This window comes from Tenebrio molitor, chromosome 6, assembly GCF_963966145.1.
Source record: "Tenebrio molitor chromosome 6, icTenMoli1.1, whole genome shotgun sequence".
NCBI classification, from domain to species: Eukaryota; Metazoa; Arthropoda; class Insecta; order Coleoptera; family Tenebrionidae; genus Tenebrio; species Tenebrio molitor.
In genome coordinates this window covers 895,804-916,226 of record NC_091051.1, presented here as the reverse complement: position 1 = coordinate 916,226, position 20,423 = coordinate 895,804, and the positions used below count along the sequence as shown (strand labels likewise).

Sequence of the window (20,423 nt, the reverse complement as noted above, 5' to 3'; positions counted from 1 at the left end):
TCTGTCGTGCGAACAACTAGCGTTGTCAAAATAGTGCGCGATTTCGTTTCTGTTGTTGTCAGCGTCAAGGTTCTCCCGTTCGTGTTAGTTCGGCGTGACGTCACTCGTGACGCCGAGCGCTGCGTCACATCGTGTTTTCCGGAATCTACCGACCAATGGTGCAGCCGGTCCGAGTCACGTGAGTGCTTCCGTCCAATCGGGTCGTCCGCGAGATGTACTAGATGGAACAATTCTGACAAGCGTAGAAAAAGTTTCATCAACAGCCGCCATTTTGCCTGTTTGAGAACGCGTTGAATTTCGTATGAATTCCGCAAACCGTGGGCTCGTATGTAAATTAAAGGGGTGTTTTTTCGGCGGTCGCGGGGTCAGATGTTGACGTAGTGTTTCAGTTGCGCCGATGTTTGTTACGAAAGTGTGGAAAAGTGCGGCGGCGGAGTGATTACGGCCGAGATCATTGTGCGGTCCCGACGGAAGATGGTGAGAGGTAGAAGCGGAGTGTAGTCGGCCAGTCGGACTAGTCGAAGTTCATGATGGCCGATGGTTGACTGTTGTTTGACAAATATGTGCCTTGTGAGATGCATCGACTCTCGGACACCACTTGCATGGACTGTTTGGCGCCGTTTCTCGCGTATTTTCTCGATTGGGGCATGTGTTTCGCGGCTCGGGCGCGATAAATAGCGGATTCAGCGCGGCCACTCCGCTTTGGCCCAGTGCTTCGGCTCCGGCTTGGTAAACAGAGGACTGCACCGATTTTGCCATGGCCGATCATCTCGTCGATGGACCGCCGAACGCCAAACGGCAGAAACTGGACCCCTTCCAGGGGCCCTCCGACTCTTCAGGTAAGCGCCCGACCCCCGAACAGCTGTTCGGACCCGGGGGCGGCCCGACGCCGTCCCTGCCTAACCAAAACATCGCCGCTCTCACACCTGCATGACCCTCTCGTCTTGTTGTTGTTGTTGCATGACACCGCCAAAACAAACCCGGCCGCTCGACACGCCGCCGCTTCGACACTCCAACTCTTGGAGGTTATAACACGAGCCCCCAAGCGGACGTCGACCGGCCGGGGGCTCAGCACGAATAACGCAACTCGACTCTCTGTCATTTCTAACCAAACGAGACACGCTCTAATATCTTTCGATTAATTTTTGTCGTAATACTAAGTAGATTAAGTAGATGAAAGTGGTATTTGGAGTAATCTGTTTATACCTAACTGTTAGCTTACAACAACTACGGCTTGGGCTCAACACAGGGCCTGGCATCGACAATGGGTGGTGGTGTTGTCTCCAATCCGTCTCAGCAGCAATGGAACCTGTGCCACCAGCAAAGTAAATACACAAAACTATACCTCTTAATACTTCCGAAAGGAAACTAACAGCAAACCGACTAACTCTAACTACTAACCCACAGAAAGAACGACTCCACTAACGACATAACCTAAACTTTTTTTTTTACGATCTATTTTATTTATCTCTGTACATAAAAAAATAGTACTAACAGACCCCTCCCGTTCGAATCTCTAGATCTAGCATGTTTCAGTGAATATGCTTTATAGATGAAGACTTTGTTCCCTTTGTGTGTCTTCTACTTGTAGTTATTTGTTCTTGTGTGTTGGAAGCATATGCACTTGACACCATGTTCTTAACTGTTCCCGCTGGAAGCTTCAGTAGTGATTTTTGTTATTACGATGCGACGTTCGTTGTTTTTTAGTTTGAGATAATCGGGATTAAAATTCCAACTCTCGGAAGGCTCCCCCGTTTACGTAAAACAAAAACAAAAAATACCGGAATGCGTTTTTGACGCCTCGCATTGTCTTCGGTGTCTTCTGTTTATCGGCGTCGTTGCGAAACTCCGAGTTATGCAATCTGCCTATCTCGAATTTCACGATAAATACGTTATCGGGGAACCTTCTGCGAGTTGTACGTCGTCGAAAGAGTGTCGGTTTTGACGGTTGGATGTTTGTCTAGATGTGCTTTCGAACATGGATATGTTCGACCTGGAGAACGATCTCCCGGACGAGCTCATGTCGTCTTCATCGTGGGGCCTTTCCGACAACATGGGCAACAGCAAGCCGCCCCCTCACGGTCCCGGCCCGGGGACGATGCAGAACGGTATCGAGAGCGGCGACAGCGGCAACAGCCTGAGACAGATACAGCTCAGCATGCTCCAGGGCAACAAAGGCTTGATCAGTAACGCTTTGGCGATGGCCGGCGGACAGTTGGGGAACAAGAGTCCCAACTTGCAATCGCCACCCAACGTCTCCGTGGCCAAGGCGAACGTGGTGGACCAGATGAACCTGGGGAGTTTGCCGTCGAGCATCTCGAATAACGCCGGGTTGCAATCGATGGCCAACAACGGCACTTCGCCGCAGATCATGAGTTCGATACAAGGTACAGTGGAGAGGGTGGACGCGGCCGAAACGGGGATGTGAAATTATGTCGGGTTGCAGGAATGAACAACAGTGCTGGTGGGAACATGATCATGACCAACAGCAGCATGAACACCATGGCGGGAATGGCCGGAGGAGGCTTGGTGGTCAGCAGTACGGTGAACAAGCCGCTGACCAACACCACGAACATGATGGCACCGGGGCAACCCCATCATCCAGGAAACCATACAGTACCTCAGCAGGTTGGAACCTTCTTCGTCTAGTTATTTTTATTTTGTGCGGGCAAGGGTTCAGGGTTTGAAAACCTCCACCGTGGTTTTTTAATTAAATCTTTACCTTGCCAGATAAAATTGTAACAGTTTGTTTCTTGTTGCGGTCAGATTCCGTAACGGGGTGGAATTGTTGCAGACATTTTGTTTGTATTTATTCGTGACATTTTTTTTTGTGACATATTTTTTTTCTCTATTTCCTAGCGTTTGCTTAATGTCCGGCTCGAAGGAACAATACGTCATAATTTCCAATTTTCGAAATTGCAGCCCATGCAGAACGGCCCTATGCTGAGCCGCGTGGCCATGCAACATCTCAACGCCAGAGCCCCGGGACCTCACGGCGTCCATCCGCTCGGCACCAGGATGCAAACGCCTGGAATGATGCAGTTGGGCGGTGCCGTGGGTCAAGGAATGCCTGGAAATACTCCGTATTCATATCCGAACGCCGGACCTCAAGGTCTGTCGCATCTCGACAAATCGTACATTTGAATTTATTGTTTTTGGGAACACAGGTGTGGCAACTCCCCAACCCCACGCCAACAAAATAGGAGTTCCCCAGACGAGGTTCGGCGGTCCCGCAGGTCCTGTGGGTCCCGCGGGAGGTGGAGAAGGCGGCATGGCGCCCACTCAACTGCCTGCACCTTCGCCGGCCCAACCGCAGTCGGGGGCACCTTCGGGGTCGCAACCGGGACCTCAGACGGCGACGCAGAATCAAGGGACGGGGCCCCCGCCCTCGTCGACGGGTAAGTAACGTCATAGTAGCTCCGCATGCGTCGGACTAGTTGATTTCCTTTCGAACAAATTCTTCCCGGACTTGGTCTTTTCTGTGTAGTGCATGCTTTGTCTTACTTTCTCTTCATATTACGTTGTCTAGCAGACCCAGAGAAGCGCAAGCTGATCCAACAACAGTTGGTGTTGTTGCTGCACGCGCACAAGTGTCAGAGAAGAGAATCGCAAGCCAACGGCGAAGTGTGGCAGTGCAACCTACCCCATTGCAAGACGATGAAAAACGTTTTGAATCACATGACGACGTGCAACGCCGGCAAGAGCTGCTCAGTCGCGCACTGTAGTTCCTCGAGGCAGATCATCAGCCATTGGAAACATTGCACCAAGATGGACTGTCCGGTTTGTTTACCTCTCAAACAAGCGGACAAGAACAGAAACAACAATCCAAACGGTGAGTGTTTCGGCGACGTCGCAGAGAGAATGAAGAAGTCATTTGTTGGTATTTGCAGCTGCCACGAACCCGCCTCAGAGTACTCAGTCAATAAATCCGTCGGCTACGGACATGAGGAGAGCGTACGACGCTCTAGGTATTCAGTGTCCGACGACGGGAGCCGGCGCCACTCCCACCGGCCTAATTCCCAACGCGGGACAACAACGACCGTGCATAAGACTTCCCATAGCGGGAGGACCGAACATGCCCGCCGGTATAGGAGTGCGGGCCATGCCTCCCGCGACGGCTCAGCCGGCCCCCAACGTCAGCCTTCCCCTGGGAAGCGATTCCACACCGAACAGCAACCAGGGGGTCAGTCAGACCCCTAGCATCCAACAGAGCGTCTCGAACGTCATCTTCGGACTGACGAACGACGCCACCGGACAAGGTCTAGTAGGACCTGGAGGTTTGCAAGCCGGCCAAGTGACGGCCTCACCTGTTCAAGGGACCAAAGAATGGCACCAGTCGGTAACTCCCGATCTCAGAAACCATCTGGTGCACAAACTAGTACAAGCTATATTTCCGACGCCCGATCCTCAAGCGATGCTCGACAAGAGAATGCACAATCTAGTCGCTTACGCGCGAAAAGTCGAAGGCGACATGTACGAAATGGCCAATTCCAGATCCGAGTACTACCATCTCCTCGCCGAGAAGATCTACAAGATCCAGAAGGAGCTGGAAGAGAAGCGACAGAAGCGGAAAGAACAACAACAATTGCAACAACAACACATCCAGCCTCCGCAGATCAGGCCGACGCTGCAAGGAGCCGTCCCCGGAGTCGTGGCGAGGCCCCAAGGCGTGCCCGGCGGACTTGCTCAGCAACAACAGCCGGGATTGCGCAGCGGTTCTCCGGCGTTGGGCGGCATCGGAACGCTGAACCAAGCCGGCGGGAGGCTGTTCCAAGTGCAACAGAACGCCCAACAGAACAACCAACAGCAACCGAACGTGGTCGGTCTTCCTGGACCCAGTCCGACGGCGTCGAATCCGGGATTGTCGCCTTTCGGTCAGCCCTTGTCGCAGGGGAATACGGCGTCGACCTCGACCGGGAACCAGTTCGCGGCGACCAACGGTCCGGTCAGTTTGCCGCAAACGTCGCCGGCCAGTTCGGCGCAACAATCGCAATTCAACGACATCATGAAGAATCGATTGGCACCGTCGCCGTCGACGTTCGGTCTGCAGTCGCAGAATTTAACGCAGCCGAATCAAGGACAAGTCAACAACAGTATAGCGAACTCCGCTCGAATATCGGCGACGCCGAATTCCGACTCGGTGACCACACCGCACGCTGCAGGTCCCAAGTCGGTGAGTTCGTCGAGGGGCGCGTCGCCGGCACCGGCCACGCCGATTCAGTCGTCGCCAGCGACAACAGCTAGTCTAGGTAATTTCTTGTCCGCATTTTTTACGGAAAAAATCGCCACCCAAGGACGTTTTTCTTCAGGGAAAGGAATGAGCAGTGCGGAGCGGGCGGCTCAGAATGCACCTCGTCAGTCGTCGATGTCTTCGCAGATGGCCGCAATAACGGCGGCTCACGACAGAGACGACGATTCACCGTCGCCCCCGCCAAACAGCATCAAAGGTAAACTGGATCAAATGAAAGAAGAAAATTCCATGGATATCAAGCACATCAAACAAGAAGTCGACGACGAACAATGTCAGAGCGAGGGCGGGAAAAACATTAAAAGCGAAATCAAAATGGATATCAAGTCCGAAATCAAGACGGAGCCGCTCGACGATTGCGAATCGAAAATCAAAGAAGAACTACACATAAAAGAGGAACAAGGTGTGCCTGACAGCTCCATGGACGTGAAACCGTCGATCTCGGACGGTTCTATGGTGCCGATGGGGTGCGCCATGGACAAGAAACAACGAAAATGCAGTAAGTTGACGGTTTTCGATTTTAGTGGATCGCCTTATTCGATTCGAATTGTTGCAGTATTCAAACTTGACGAGCTTCGTCAGAAGTTGATGCCCACGTTGGAGAAACTGTACAGACAAGATCCGGAAAGTTTACCCTTCAGGCAACCGGTCGATCCTCACACTTTGGGCATACCGGATTATTTCGATATCGTAAAGAGACCCATGGATCTGTCCACCATCAAGAAGAAGCTAGACATCGGTCAGTACACCGATCCGTGGGAGTACGTCGACGACGTATGGTTGATGTTCGATAACGCCTGGTTGTACAACAGGAAAACCAGCAGAGTGTACCGTTACTGTACAAAAGTACGCCTGTTTCCTAATTTTTTGAAGATCTCATCTAATATTGTGGTGTGTTGACAGTTGTCGGAGGTGTTCGAGATGGAAATCGATCCGGTCATGCAGTCCATGGGTTACTGTTGCGGCAGAAAATACACTTTCAATCCTCAAGTGTTGTGCTGCTACGGCAAGCAACTGTGCACCATACCGAGAGACGCCAAATACTACAGCTACCAGAACAGGTGTGTATTTTGGTTTAGTTTTTATCATCATACTAAGATAGATCGAGCACTTACAAATCCGTATGACAGAAGTTGATCAATTTGCTTCATGCGTCTTGGATCACGAACATTATTCAGAATTAACGTTAGTAGTCCCAGCCACGCCATCAGGACAACGTCGTGTCGTGTCGGACTCCTGGTAGCGTCGCTGTCACCCACCCCTCCACATCTGTCGGCATAACTCGTGCAAAACTGCATGTCGCTTGATTATCACCTGAAATAGTCGACTAGAATACCACACGTGTCGCTTGTTGTTACCGTCACATGTGTACAGAGGTGGTCACGTCCGAATTCGGGTGTTCTGGTTTAGGATTAGTACGCTTTGCACTCGACGACGCTTCTAACACGTTTTCATTTCTTTTTTTTCCCGTCCCTCAACTCCATGCCATTTAACAAATTCGGCTTGGTGTGTTGTGCTTGCGTGTCTGTGGTGCATTTTTGCCCCTTGTACACAGTCTAAAAGCGTATGGACTCGGCTCCGACAGATACACCTTCTGCCAGAAGTGCTTCAACGACATCCAAGGGGACACGGTAACACTAGGTGATGACCCGACTCAGGCCCAGACGTGAGTAGATTCGCATTGTCGGGGAGGCGGTTTCGTAGACGGTCGTTGTCGTTACAGGGCGATCAAGAAAGATCAGTTCAAGGAGATGAAAAACGACCACCTGGAGATGGAGGCGTTCGTGCATTGCACCGACTGCGGCAGGAAGCTGCACCAGATCTGCGTCTTGCACAACGAAAACATCTGGACGCAGGGATTCACCTGCGACGAATGCCTGAAGAAGAAGGGGGCGAAGAGACGCGATAACAAGTTCAACGCGAAGAGGCTTCCCGTTACGAAATTGGGGGTGTACATAGAGACGCGCGTCAACAACTTCCTGAAGAAGAAGGAAGCCGGGGCTGGGGAGGTCTCGATAAGAGTGGTGTCGAGTTCGGAAAAAACGGTCGAAGTGAAGCCGGGGATGAGGTGTAAATTTGTCGAAACTGGAGAGCTGTCGTCGGAGTTCCCCTACAGGGCGAAAGCTCTGTTCGCTTTCGAGGAAATAGACGGCGTCGACGTGTGCTTTTTCGGGATGCACGTCCAAGAGTACGGATCCGAGTGTCCGCCTCCGAACACCAGGCGCGTCTACATCGCCTACTTGGACTCGGTTCATTTTTTCAAACCTCGCCAGTTCAGGACCGCCGTCTACCACGAGATACTGCTGGGGTACATGGACTACGTGAAGCAGCTGGGTTACACGATGGCGCACATCTGGGCCTGTCCGCCGTCAGAGGGCGACGACTACATCTTTCATTGCCATCCGGCCGAACAAAAGATTCCCAAACCGAAGAGACTGCAAGACTGGTACAAGAAGATGCTCGACAAGGGCATCATCGAACGAATCGTCCTCGATTACAAGGACATTTTGAAGCAAGCCATGGAGGATAATCTTAGGTCGGCGGCCGATCTGCCATATTTCGAGGGCGACTTTTGGCCGAACGTGCTGGAAGAGAGCATCAAAGAGCTGGATCAAGAGGAGGAAGAGAAGAGGAAACAAGCGGAAGCCGCCGAGGCCGCAGCCAACGCGGTAAGTTACACATTACGGGGCGAGTTTGCGGATGCTCACGGACGGATCGTTTTCAGATTTTTTCTCTGACGGAGGAATGCGAGACCGGACCCGACGGCAAGAAGAAGGGACAGAAAAAGGCCAAAAAGAGCAACAAGTCCAAAGCTAATCAGAGGAAGAACAGCAAAAAGTCGAACACGCCCCAGACCGGTAACGACCTCTCGGCCAAAATTTTTGCGACGATGGAGAAACACAAAGAAGTCTTCTTCGTTATCAGGTTGCACTCGGTGCAGTCGGCGGCGAGTCTAGGGGTGAGTAAAAACGAACCAAAAGTCTGATGAATAATACAATATTTCCGGAAGCATTCCTCGATAACGAACGAATTTAACCGATCGTTATCGGATGCACTGTAATGTGTATTATTTAATCGAAATCGGTCAAACGTCGAGTATAAAATTTTACGACTGCAACTCTCCACTTTGGTTTTTTTAGAGCGTTCCAAATCTTACTTAATTCAAGAGGTTGTTACGAAATACAAGCATCATTGTTTATGATAACCAGATGTTAGCACCGTTATAGCTCTGTTTACGAGTATAAATAAAAATCGCGAAAATAGTTCGACTCCATTTTCTAAAATGTTATTATGTTGTACATTGTCAAATTATTAGTTCAAGGTCGTCGAATTTATTTCTTGTTTACTCTTTGATTGCGATAATTGACGGAAAAATAGTTTTAAGATTCGTGCTACGAAAATATTGCCGATGTTGAAATTTTTGGACGAACAGTGCGGTCGCCTAAATTGTTTCTTCCGATTTTAAATAAGATCTAACACTAATTATTGGGCGGCCTTGATTTTTTCGTTTATTACAAATATAAACATGTTTGTTTGTTCTGTTAAAATGCATTTTTAAGTCATTTGGGAGTAGCTTAGTTCCAAGGATTTCTTAAAAATGGGCGGGGTGAAGCATACTGGAGCGAACAAAACCGTCATTTCATTTGAAAATGTGCAATAAACTAACAACGTTCTGTTGTTTTCTCGCATTTTTCTTTTTTTTCGGTTTCCATTTGATTACTCATACGCAAGGTGATGAAGGTCATTTTTTTATTCAGCTTTTTGCAACACTGCAACTGTATATCATGTTTTGTTGGTTTATTTGACTGATATTTGACGTAACATTAACAGCGACAAAAAATGAGAGAAACATTTAACGCTAAAAACAAATGAAACTTGAAATACAGTACAATTATCTAAGAATTAACTAAAGGAAATGCTCGAAATATAAATTAACACCCTGCTTTATAAAATGTTTCGTTTTATAGTTCTTTATGCAACAAGTGTAAAAAGTGAATGATTATTGCACGCGACGTGAAAATTGTCCCAAGAGCCGCAGGCGAGTGGGACGACACGCCAAGTGCAATGACACTTTTTGCACGTGTTGCATACAACATTTTTTCTACGATCGAACAAAAAAACGAGAAAAAAACAACGATAAACAACAGTTCAGTACTGTGCGTCGTGTGTGAAAACACTCACTTTTTGCACGATCGTAGAAAATAGTTATTTATTTAACGAGTTTGTATGTAATTTTGGCTTTTTTTGGCATGAGTGGACCAGTTTAAAACTCGAGTGAAACGAGAGTTTTAAAGGTCCACGAGTGCCAAAAAAAGCCCAAATTACACAAGAACGAGTTGAATACAACGTTTTTTTGTTCGACGAGCCCCTTAAAGGCTCCAAATCGCTAAAAATCTTTAAAATTAGCTTGACGTTTCGTTTTGACAAGTTGTCAAATTTATCAAAATCCGTTCACACAGGAGAAAATTCTCAAATTCTGACAGTGTCAAACAAAAAAATAAATTAATTTGAAATGTCCAGTGCTTTAATTTGAAATGTGAAATGTTACTTATCAATGATGCGGTTATCAGTGTCAAGGTGTTAAGCCGTCAGCAGCCGGAAGTTAAAATAAACTTCAGTATTATCAACTGAAAACAATCCTTGATCGTGTTGTATTATTATTATTTTTTTTGAGTTTATTATTGACTCGTTGATAATTCTAGCCGATCCAAGACCCGGATCCTTTCATCAATTGCGACCTGATGGACGGTCGCGACGCCTTCCTGACCCTAGCCCGCGAGAAACATTACGAATTTTCGTCGCTGCGAAGAGCCAAATTCAGCACCATGTGCATGTTGTACGAATTACACAACCAAGGACAGGACAAGTTCGTCTATACGTGCAACAACTGCAAGAGCCACGTCGAGACGCGTTACCACTGCACAGAGTGCGACGATTTCGACCTGTGCATCCAGTGTTACGACAAAGAGGGCCACCCGCACAAGATGGTGAAGCTCGGCTTCGACCTGGACGACGGTTCGTCGCCCAGCGACCAGAAACAGGCCAACCCGCAAGAAGCCAGGAAGTTGTCGATCCAGCGGTGCATCCACTCTCTGGTGCACGCGTGTCAATGTCGCGACGCGAACTGTCGCCTGACCAGCTGTCAGAAGATGAAGAGGGTGGTGACGCACACCAAAATGTGCAAGCGAAAGACGAACGGCGGCTGTCCGATATGCAAACAGTTGATAGCGTTGTGCTGTTACCACGCGAAACACTGCCAAGAGACCAAGTGTCCGGTGCCGTTCTGTTCGAACATCAAACACAAGTTGAAACAGCAGCAGCTGCAGCAGCGACTGCAGCAGGCGCAGCTGCTGCGAAGGAGAATGGCCGTGATGAACACGAGAACTTTGCCGCAGGGCAACGCGATTCCGGGTGCGAACAGCGTGGGTTTAGCGTCCGGGGTGCAGTCGGTGGTGCCGGGGGCGGTCAGTCCGGCGAACTCGATGAACTCGTCCGGTTTGGCGAACAGTGCGATGGGAATTCAGTCACCCCATCAGCCCGGAATCGGACTCAAACCGGGCACGCAGACGCCGCCGGCGAACGTCCTCCAAGTCGTGAAGCAGGTGCAGGAGGAAGCGGCCAGACAGCAGGCGCCGCACGTCGGTTACGGAAAAGTGACGCCCGGTGGCGGCGTTCCCGGACAGAACATGCCTCCGCCGCAACTCAGGATGGGACACATGGGCACCGATCAAGGTATTTATGCGTTGCTTAAGAAAAAAAAAGTCGAATCAACTGAATGACATCTGTCAAAGAGTCGGTATTGTCGGGATTTTTCAATACATTTTTAGTATTATCTAGTCGGCCATGACGAAACGTCAAAATATGACAAGTAAAGAATGACATTTGTGTACTTTTCGTGTTTGATAAAATACATCCCGTAAATATCAATTTGTGTTGTTTTTAGGAAGACTGACGCGGTGTAGGGGATAGAAAATTAAATGTGTTTTTTTTAAGGGGGTAACCTACTGCCGATGACGCAATGGCAGCAGAGGTATCCCGGAGGAGCGGGCCAGGGTATAAGACAACCCGGGCCGCAGATCATCCAGCAAGGTCAGGTGGGTCAGACGCCCATGCAGGGAAATCAAGGAGCTGTTCGACCCGGCTTGGGAAACATCCCCAACCCGCCCAGCGCCATGCAGAAGCAAGCTTTGCAGCAGTTGATGCAGACGTTGAGGTCTCCGCAGTCTCCCGAACAACAACAACAAATCTTGACGATATTGAAAGCGAATCCGCAACTGATGGCGGCTTTCATCAAACAAAGACAGGTGTGTAGCGGTACCGACTGAAGAGTTGTATTACTAACGTGTATCACCAGTCCGTTTGTTAATCCACTGTTGCACCTAGATCCCCACTAAACCACCTTTCGAACCTGAGATGTCTCCTTTGCAGAAAAACACCAAGTCGTCGGTGATCGATACCGAGTCTTAATTGTCTGGTATCTGAGCTGTCGTTTCGGTCTTAATTCGATTTTAAAGTCGACGTTTGTTCGTAGCAGTCCCAACTGCAACAACCCAGCGGTACGGGGGTGGCAGGGACACCGCCTCAACAACTGCAACACATGTTGACGCAGCAGAATACCGCGCAACATCAGAACCGGTTGCAAATGCAGGGCGGAATGTTGGGTCAAAATCCGGGACAGGGCCTGAACCAGGGACCTCCGACGCAGCCGCTGACCCCGCAACAGCAGCAGCAGCAACAACAGCAGCAGCAGTGGTACAAACATCATCAGCTATTGTTGAGACAGCAACAGCAGCAGCAGCAGGCGGCGGCGCAACAGCAGCAGCAACAACAACAGCAGCAGCAGCAACAACAACAACAACAGCAGCCATTCCAGCAGCCGTCCGCGCCTCCCTCGTATCAGCAAAGGCTGCCGGCCATCAGGCAGCCGCACATGAGCTACAACTCGTATCCGGAACAACAGTATCCTCCGATGCAGGGGCTGAAGCCGACGCCGCCACCAGTGCCGTCTCCGCAGGGCGTGATGGGACCACCTCAGGGCGGGATATCGGTTCAACAGCAGCAGCAGCTGAGGAGTCCGCCGCCGATCAGGAGTCCGCAGCCGAGTCCGTCGTCGAGGCCGTCACCTAGTCCCAGAAATCAGGCGGTAGCGAGTCCCAGAGGGCCCCAGCCGTCGCCACACGACATGGCGGCGTCGGAGATGCTGCTCGGACAGAACCACACGGGAGCGTTGCATCCGCACGCGTCGCCGGTCGGAACCAACCAAGAGACGGGAGAGGTGCCGGCGATGACGCCTCAAGATCAGCTCAGCAAGTTCGTAGAGCAGCTCTAGTGGTGAGTGTTGGCACAAGCTCTGTTCTCCCAACGAACTGGCAATGGTGCTACGTAACTGACGACTCATCCCCTCGTACAAGTGTAAAGTGATTGTAAATGTATACTTAAGGACAGACCGACGAGTGTAGCTATGTAAATACAGTGTAGATTTTTAATCTAAATGGACTTATGTATTTTTAATTGTACATATGTTTAATACACTCTTGTATCATATTATAAATAATGTTAGTGAAATGTTTACCTTACAACGTGAATGAAGATACCTAAAAGTATTTGGCTTGCGAGGCTGTGTTCTTAACTTAACGGATTGTTACCTGCGGAGGTAGACTAAACATAGCTACGCACTGTTGCTATAATTTGTTTTTATATTACAATATATGATTCGTGACAAGTTTATGATTAGTGATGCTGTATAAAGTAGCAAATTTTTACCGAGACTGTAAGTGTCGTGTCGGTAGCTATTGTGATGGTGGCTTTTGGCCCCTATTTGTTTTGATATAATATATTTATAATTTATATATCGTCTTGTTTTCATGTGTTACATTCCACGCGTGTGGAGTGGTGCTGGCACCTGACAATCTTGACCCCGCCAGTGCAATACTTACACAACACTCCATCCTAATTTATTACTGAACATACATCAATTAGAATAATTAGTGTTAAGTATTATATAAAAGAGAAATAAACAATATTTGAAAAAAATAGTTTACACATTGAATCCTGCGTCGTCCTTTGTTACAGAAAAAAACATCATTCATTTGATCATCCGAATGAAACACCATCTCGTTATTAATTCCAAATGTTTAATTGCGATTTCATTCCAAGTAATTTACAACTAGACAGGCCATACAAATAATGTAAAATGTATAAAACTTGTATCACATCACGACATTCAGTCCCAGATTTTCACCCACATTGCAGACGACGGTGAAGGAAGGTACTGTACTGCGCAAAGCGCGACTTCTTACATGCTCCTGATGATTATGGGGGCTGAAACACGCGCAAATGCAATGCGGAACGTCTAAACGGGAAAATTATACCCACCCACTCTTATTATTAACACGATGGAACCGTACAATACTAGATTGGCTATGACGGATTCTCTGCTCTTCTTGCGATCTTCTTCGGGATCTCTGGAGCCGAAGTTGCCCTGAATGCGACGCATTTTTGCAAAGGTTTTACCGAAACGTGATACAATTTTATAGGTTATGTCGCACAAAGGTCAACAACCTCGAACGCGATTTTTCCAAATATTATGAAAAATTCAAATCTCGGTAAATTCCTACCGAGATTGTTTAATATTTCAAAACGAGATATTTCACCGATCGTGTCGAGCGCCTCGTAGAATGCTATTTTAAAAATAAATATGCAAAATTTTTTTCGTTGCGCAAATTTTCAAGAGTCGTTCCTCCCATTAATTTTTTGTGCTTTTTAAGAGTATGAGAGTAACTAAAAAATAATCAAATCTAATAATAAGTAATAATACTAAAAATTACATCAGCATTTTATAAAAAACAGAAAATGACTGCCACACTGTAATTTCCAAATTTAGATATTTACATAAAGGTAGACTCACTCGTTATTTTTAATAATTCTACAGAAATATTAACAAATAAAACATTAAAAGCGGATAACTGCGTATTATGTAATCATTAGGAGACTTTCTGCATACAGTTGAAAACGAATTATTGTGCAAAATTATAGTAAATGCACCTCTACTGAACCGTCCTTTGGTTTTACCGTTGTTTTGACAAGTGACAAATTTAACCCTTTTCAAGGAAGTTGAACATATGTAGCAAGATTACGTGTTTATAATTTTGTATTTACACAAATAAGTGATTTTGAAATGGAAAAAAACAAGGGAACCACCGTTGCACCCAAAAGTACGTAGCGATTCGTAAATTTTCAGCAAAAGTGAGGTTATGTTTTGTAGAAAATGCTGACGGTTTAACTAAAAAAGAACGTCGCGCTTTAAAAGTGCAAGAAAAAGCCAAACAAGAACAACCCGGTGAAGTTAAAAAAGGCCAACAGCAACAAGAGCAGCAGTCAAAAAAGGCTCAAAAGACTTCCGCATCGGAAGTACCCAAGGCTCCAAACAGTCAGCTATCAGAGAAAGAACAGAGAAGGTTAGAATGGGAGAAGAAATTAGCGGAACAAAAGGGCGAATCAGGGGAAAAAACCGAAAATCTAAGTAAAGCCCAGCTCCGCGCCAAGCGTCGCGATCAACAAGAAGCGCAGAGACTTGCCAAGACTAATGTAAAACCAGAGCAAAAACCTCAAGAGAAAGTCATTGAAGTTAAAAAACTACCACCAACTGTGAAAAAAATTGAAAAAAAGAAACCAATTGACGCCAACAGACTTCAAATTGTGAATCATTTGTATTCAGATGTCCCATCTGAAAACAAAATTGTTAATTATAAGAATGTCCATCCTGCTTTTGTCAAGTTAGGTGTACAGTACCGCTCTAAGAAAATTTTAGGATCGAACACTAGGTGTCGCGCACTCTTATTAGCAGTCAAGTGCCTAATTAATGACCTCCAAACGCCCCCAAAACAAGAATTCTGCAGATATCTGGAATCTACACTTAAGTCATGTGTGGATTACTTGCATATGTGTCGTCCTCTGGCGGTGTCCATGACTAACGCGTTAAGACATTTCAAAAATGGACTGCATCAGGCTGAATCCTTAGAAGATAGTATTAAAAAAGAGACTCTCTTAGGCAACATCGATACGTACGTCGCCGACGACATTGACAAAGCTGGAGAAGCGATCAGTTTGACCGTCAACAAAAAAATCAATACGGGTGACGTAATTCTGACTTACGGATGGTATTTTACCGGAAATTTGTGTAAAAAAATTACTGTACATCTATTTTTTTAGTTCATCGTTGATAACAAGAATTCTTAAAGACGCGCACGAGGCCGGGAAACAATTTCAAGTGATCATAGTCGACGGTAGGCCCTTCTTGGAGGGCCGTCAGATGCTCAAACGGCTAGTTCAGATCGGCATCAATTGCAGTTACGTCCAAATCAATGCCATAAGTTACGTCATGAGTCTCGCGACCACAGTGCTACTAGGTGCACATGCGCTCTTGACCAACGGATACGTCAAGTCTCGCATCGGCACCGCACAAGTGGCCCTGGTTGCGCAGGCCCACAACAAACCGGTCCTGGTTTGTTGCGAAACTTACAAATTTAGCGAGCAAGTCCTCACCGACTCCTTCGTTTACAACGAACTAGGTACACTCCGGAGTCTTGGTATTTGCCAGTTTTTCATGTTGTTCGTGTTGCAGGCGATTCAGACGCGCTGCTCTCGATGGATACGCTTGAAGAAAGCAGTCCTCTCATCTCTTCTCGTGCAGATGCCAATTTACAAATCCTCAACTTGTTGTATGATGTCACACCGCCGGATTTGATCACCGCTGTTGTCACCGAATTTGCTATTTTGCCTTGTTCTAGTGCCCCTGTTGTTTTAAGAATTAAAAGTGAATTTAAGTGAACTTGTATGTAAAATAAATAAAAAAACTAAGAATTGACATTGGTCGCACATGTCTACCTAGTTCAAAACACCGACGAAAAAATATATATCTTCTTATATAATATCTTCTCATTCAAGGTTTAAAATAAAGAAATGATGTAAGGGAAAAACACTAATATATTTTCAAATTCTATATGAAACATTTTTTTATTGCAGATAAAATTGTGTACCTATTGTGTACCTCTAAAATGGAAAAAGCAAGGTATTTTTTTTTGGCTCAGAAGAAGCACGTTGACAAGGGGAATCCAACAGTGCAGAATTCATTACCATATGTTGTTTCATAAGGGAGCTATGGCCGTTTCCGAAGTAAAAATTAGATACAAGGGGGGGTACGTGGTTTTTTCCGAAATTTTTTTGTCGCCGATTCGAACCAAATTGCTGTCAGTTATTGTATAGGAAGAGTTGAATTCAGGTATAGTAAAAGTTCCGGCCAGTGAGCCTATTTTTTGCTGTGGGAGCCAAAAATATGGATTTTTTGGTTTTTTGCGAATTTCTCTAAAACGGAAAAATCCAGGTAAATTTTTTTCGGCTCAGAAGAAGCGCCTTGACAAGAGTAATCCAACGGTGCAAAATTCGTTGCCATATGTGGCTTAATAAGGGAGCTATGGGCGTTTAAATGATTTTCTGAAGTGAAAATTAGATAGAAGGGGGGGGTACGTGGTTTTTTTCCGAAAATTTTTTGTCGCCGATTCGAACCAAATTGCTGTCAGTTATTGTATAGGAAGAGTTGAATTCAGGTATAGTAAAAGTTCCGGCCAGTGAGCCTATTTTTTGCTGTGGGAGCCAAAAATATGGATTTTTTGGTTTTTTGCGAATTTCTCTAAAACGGAAAAATCCAGGTAAATTTTTTTCGGCTCAGAAGAAGCGCCTTGACAAGAGTAATCCAATGGTGCAAAATTCGTTGCCATATGTGGCTTAATAAGGGAGCTATGGGCGTTTAAATGATTTTCCGAAGTGAAAATTAGACAGAAGGGGGGGTACGTGGTTTTTTTCCGAAAATTTTTTGTCGCCGATTCGAACCAAATTGCTGTCAGTTATTGTATAGGAAGAGTTGAATTCAGGTATAGTAAACGTTCCGGCCAGTGAGCCTATTTTTTGCTGTGGGAGCCAAAAATATGGATTTTTTGGTTTTTTGCGAATTTCTCTAAAACGGAAAAATCCAGGTAAATTTTTTTCGGCTCAGAAGAAGCGCCTTGACAAGAGTAATCCAATGGTGCAAAATTCGTTGCCATATGTGGCTTAATAAGGGAGCTATGGGCGTTTAAATGATTTTCCGAAGTGAATGCCACGGTTCAAACTGGCCAGAGGGCACAATACTTGGGCTAGCTCGATCTCAGGGCGCCACTTGCGGCGAAGTCGAGGGTTCTTTTGGTAGCAGGCCCCGCAAGTAGCCTGCTGACCTGGCCAGGAGAGGTGTTTGAAGTTCGCGAGAACGAAAAGAAACGCACAAAGTGTACGTGGCTGGACCTAGGCGCTATTCAAACAGGCGAAACCAAAAAATACAGACGGGCGAGCTGAGGGGGGTAGTATTGATACACACTATGTAAGTGAAAAATTGAATATAATTGAAATGACTGTAAATATTTGAATTGATAAATATATGAATGGATATAAATATATAAATGTGAATTGATATAAATATAAATATGAAAATGTACAATAAAAAGGGGTGGAAACTCGGTTCCAGCAATCCGGCCGAAATAGCTATTTCCGCAGAGCTTTACAACAAGCGAATCTCGCTGATGTCTACGCGGAGATGTTAACAAGGTTATAATGTGATATATTTTATATAACAAAAGTAAGTGAGCTATTTCACTTGCTAGATTGAGTTAGTTTGTAAATTATGATATGGTTAATAAGATGTTAAAAAAAAAGGTTAGATAAAATGAAATTGAGTCGAATAAGAGGGGTGGCTTGCCGGTCTCCAGGAGCAGTCCGCGCTCAGGGGCCGTAGAGGAGCGTGTCCTTTCCCAGTCGTTCGGGGATGTGGTGGCAAAGTCCTTTGAGCGGAGCTGACGGTTCTAGAGACGAGACTGGAGCCACAGAGGTCTCGGGCGCGTCGACGATGAGCCCGACGCACGGTTTTCTCTTGACCTCGACGTAAGACGGTTGAGGTCGAAGTCTAGGGGGTGGAGATGGAGGGTTCCCTAGAGGAGTACTACGTGTAGCACATTGTCTACATGAAGACTCACCTATACCCTCAGGCAAGGGAAATGCCTCGCAGAAGTCTACTTCGATTGCGTCACGAGCCTTAGCGTTTGGACCAAAATCCTCCCTAAGCGGAGTTGGAAGGGTGCGCTCAAATTTTCCACACGGAGACGATACAGCACACCATCCACAAGGTTTCGGCGAATACGAAGATCCCTGGCACCAGGTAATAAATTGATTTCACTCGAACGAAACGGTCCGCAAAGGCACGTGGCACGGTAGATTCAGAAGAGAAAAAAAACGTGAGTGAAGATTCTCCTGATAAGATGGAATATTCTCGAAGGAGTCGCGCGCGCGCTTGTCTTCGCGCCAGCAAAAAAGGGAATTTTGTAGGCAACCAACGATTCCTGAAGAGGTATGTTGGGCGAAAAACCAAGGGTGACATGAAAATTAGACAGAAGGGGGGGTACGTGGTTTTTTTCCGAAAATTTTTTGTCGCCGATTCGAACCAAATTGCTGTCAGTTATTGTATAGGAAGAGTTGAATTCAGGTATAGTAAACGTTCCGGCCAGTGAGCCTATTTTTTGCTGTGGGAGCCAAAAATATGGATTTTTTGGTTTTTTGCGAATTTCTCTAAAACGGAAAAATCCAGGTAAATTTTTTTCGGCTCAGAAGAAGCGCCTTGACAAGAGTAATCCAATGGTGCAAAATTCGTTGCCATATGTGGCTTAATAAGGGAGCTATGGGCGTTTAAATGATTTTCTGAAGTGAAAATTAGATAGAAGGGGGGGGTACGTGGTTTTTTTCCGAAAATTTTTTGTCGCCGATTCGAACCAAATTGCTGTCAGTTATTGTATAGGAAGAGTTGAATTCAGGTATAGTAAAAGTTCCGGCCAGTGAGCCTATTTTTTGCTGTGGGAGCCAAAAATATGGATTTTTTGGTTTTTTGCGAATTTCTCTAAAACGGAAAAATCCAGGTAAATTTTTTTCGGCTCAGAAGAAGCGCCTTGACAAGAGTAATCCAATGGTGCAAAATTCGTTGCCATATGTGGCTTAATAAGGGAGCTATGGGCGTTTAAATGATTTTCCGAAGTGAAAATTAGACAGAAGGGGGGGTACGTGGTTTTTTTCCGAAAATTTTTTGTCGCCGATTCGAACCAAATTGCTGTCAGTTATTGTATAGGAAGAGTTGAATTCAGGTATAGTAAACGTTCCGGCCAGTGAGCCTATTTTTTGCTGTGGGAGCCAAAAATATGGATTTTTTGGTTTTTTGCGAATTTCTCTAAAACGGAAAAATCCAGGTAAATTTTTTTCGGCTCAGAAGAAGCGCCTTGACAAGAGTAATCCAACGGTGCAAAATTCGTTGCCATATGTGGCTTAATAAGGGAGCTATGGGCGTTTAAATGATTTTCCGAAGTGAAAATTAGATAGAAGGGGGGGGTACGTGGTTTTTTTCCGAAAATTTTTTGTCGCCGATTCGAACCAAATTGCTGTCAGTTATTGTATAGGAAGAGTTGAATTCAGGTATAGTAAAAGTTCCGGCCAGTGAGCCTATTTTTTGCTGTGGGAGCCAAAAATATGGATTTTTTGGTTTTTTGCGAATTTCTCTAAAACGGAAAAATCCAGGTAAATTTTTTTCGGCTCAGAAGAAGCGCCTTGACAAGAGTAATCCAATGGTGCAAAATTCGTTGCCATATGTGGCTTAATAAGGGAGCTATGGGCGTTTAAATGATTTTCCGAAGTGAAAATTAGACAGAAGGGGGGGTACGTGGTTTTTTTCCGAAAATTTTTTGTCGCCGATTCGAACCAAATTGCTGTCAGTTATTGTATAGGAAGAGTTGAATTCAGGTATAGTAAACGTTCCGGACAGTGAGCCTATTTTTTGCTGTGGGAGCCAAAAATATGGATTTTTTGGTTTTTTGCGAATTTCTCTAAAACGGAAAAATCCAGGTAAATTTTTTTCGGCTCAGAAGAAGCGCCTTGACAAGAGTAATCCAATGGTGCAAAATTCGTTGCCATATGTGGCTTAATAAGGGAGCTATGGGCGTTTAAATGATTTTCCGAAGTGAAAATTAGACAGAAGGGGGGGTACGTGGTTTTTTTCCGAAAATTTTTTGTCGCCGATTCGAACCAAATTGCTGTCAGTTATTGTATAGGA

The 20,423-nt window shown here is 46.1% G+C and overlaps 2 protein-coding genes and 2 long non-coding RNA genes across 12 annotated transcripts; 2 read left to right on the top strand and 2 right to left on the bottom strand.

The window, feature by feature from the left end:
- Nucleotides 1–20: 20 nt before the first annotated feature.
- Nucleotides 21–13,098, top strand: nej (nejire). 9 transcript variants are annotated; one of them, XM_069052224.1, is made up of 18 exons: nt 21–839; nt 1,218–1,325; nt 1,965–2,387; nt 2,447–2,628; nt 2,860–3,112; nt 3,168–3,398; nt 3,530–3,832; nt 3,891–5,249; nt 5,310–5,747; nt 5,805–6,094; nt 6,152–6,309; nt 6,804–6,914; nt 6,972–7,917; nt 7,974–8,207; nt 9,952–10,981; nt 11,243–11,553; nt 11,633–11,723; nt 11,784–11,905. In XM_069052224.1, exons 1-17 carry the CDS (start codon nt 758–760, stop codon nt 11,714–11,716), a joined length of 6,543 nt encoding a protein of 2,180 aa, XP_068908325.1. In that variant the 5' UTR covers nt 21–757; the 3' UTR covers nt 11,717–11,723; nt 11,784–11,905. The 9 variants fall into 9 exon arrangements, with proteins under 9 accessions (XP_068908325.1, XP_068908324.1, XP_068908320.1 ...); XM_069052223.1 differs by having other exon boundaries at nt 11,781–11,905; XM_069052219.1 differs by lacking the exon at nt 11,633–11,723 and having other exon boundaries at nt 26–839; nt 11,784–13,098.
- A 265-nt stretch (nt 13,099–13,363) lies between these two features.
- Nucleotides 13,364–14,147, bottom strand: LOC138134134 (uncharacterized). Its single transcript, XR_011160649.1, has 2 exons — nt 13,625–14,147; nt 13,364–13,570 (listed from the first exon to the last, which is right to left on the bottom strand). It is a non-coding gene; the product is annotated as an uncharacterized lncRNA (long non-coding RNA).
- Nucleotides 14,148–14,285: 138 nt separating this feature from the next.
- On the top strand, nt 14,286–16,115 carry eIF2Bdelta (eukaryotic translation initiation factor 2B subunit delta). The gene is made up of 4 exons (XM_069052227.1): nt 14,286–14,463; nt 14,514–15,408; nt 15,461–15,819; nt 15,873–16,115. Exons 1-4 carry the CDS (start codon nt 14,427–14,429, stop codon nt 16,076–16,078), a joined length of 1,497 nt encoding a protein of 498 aa, XP_068908328.1. The 5' UTR covers nt 14,286–14,426; the 3' UTR covers nt 16,079–16,115.
- A 1,546-nt stretch (nt 16,116–17,661) lies between these two features.
- Nucleotides 17,662–18,695, bottom strand: LOC138133937 (uncharacterized). The gene is made up of 2 exons (XR_011160575.1): nt 18,316–18,695; nt 17,662–18,264 (listed from the first exon to the last, which is right to left on the bottom strand). It is a non-coding gene; the product is annotated as an uncharacterized lncRNA (long non-coding RNA).
- Between the last annotated feature and the right edge of the window lie 1,728 nt (nt 18,696–20,423).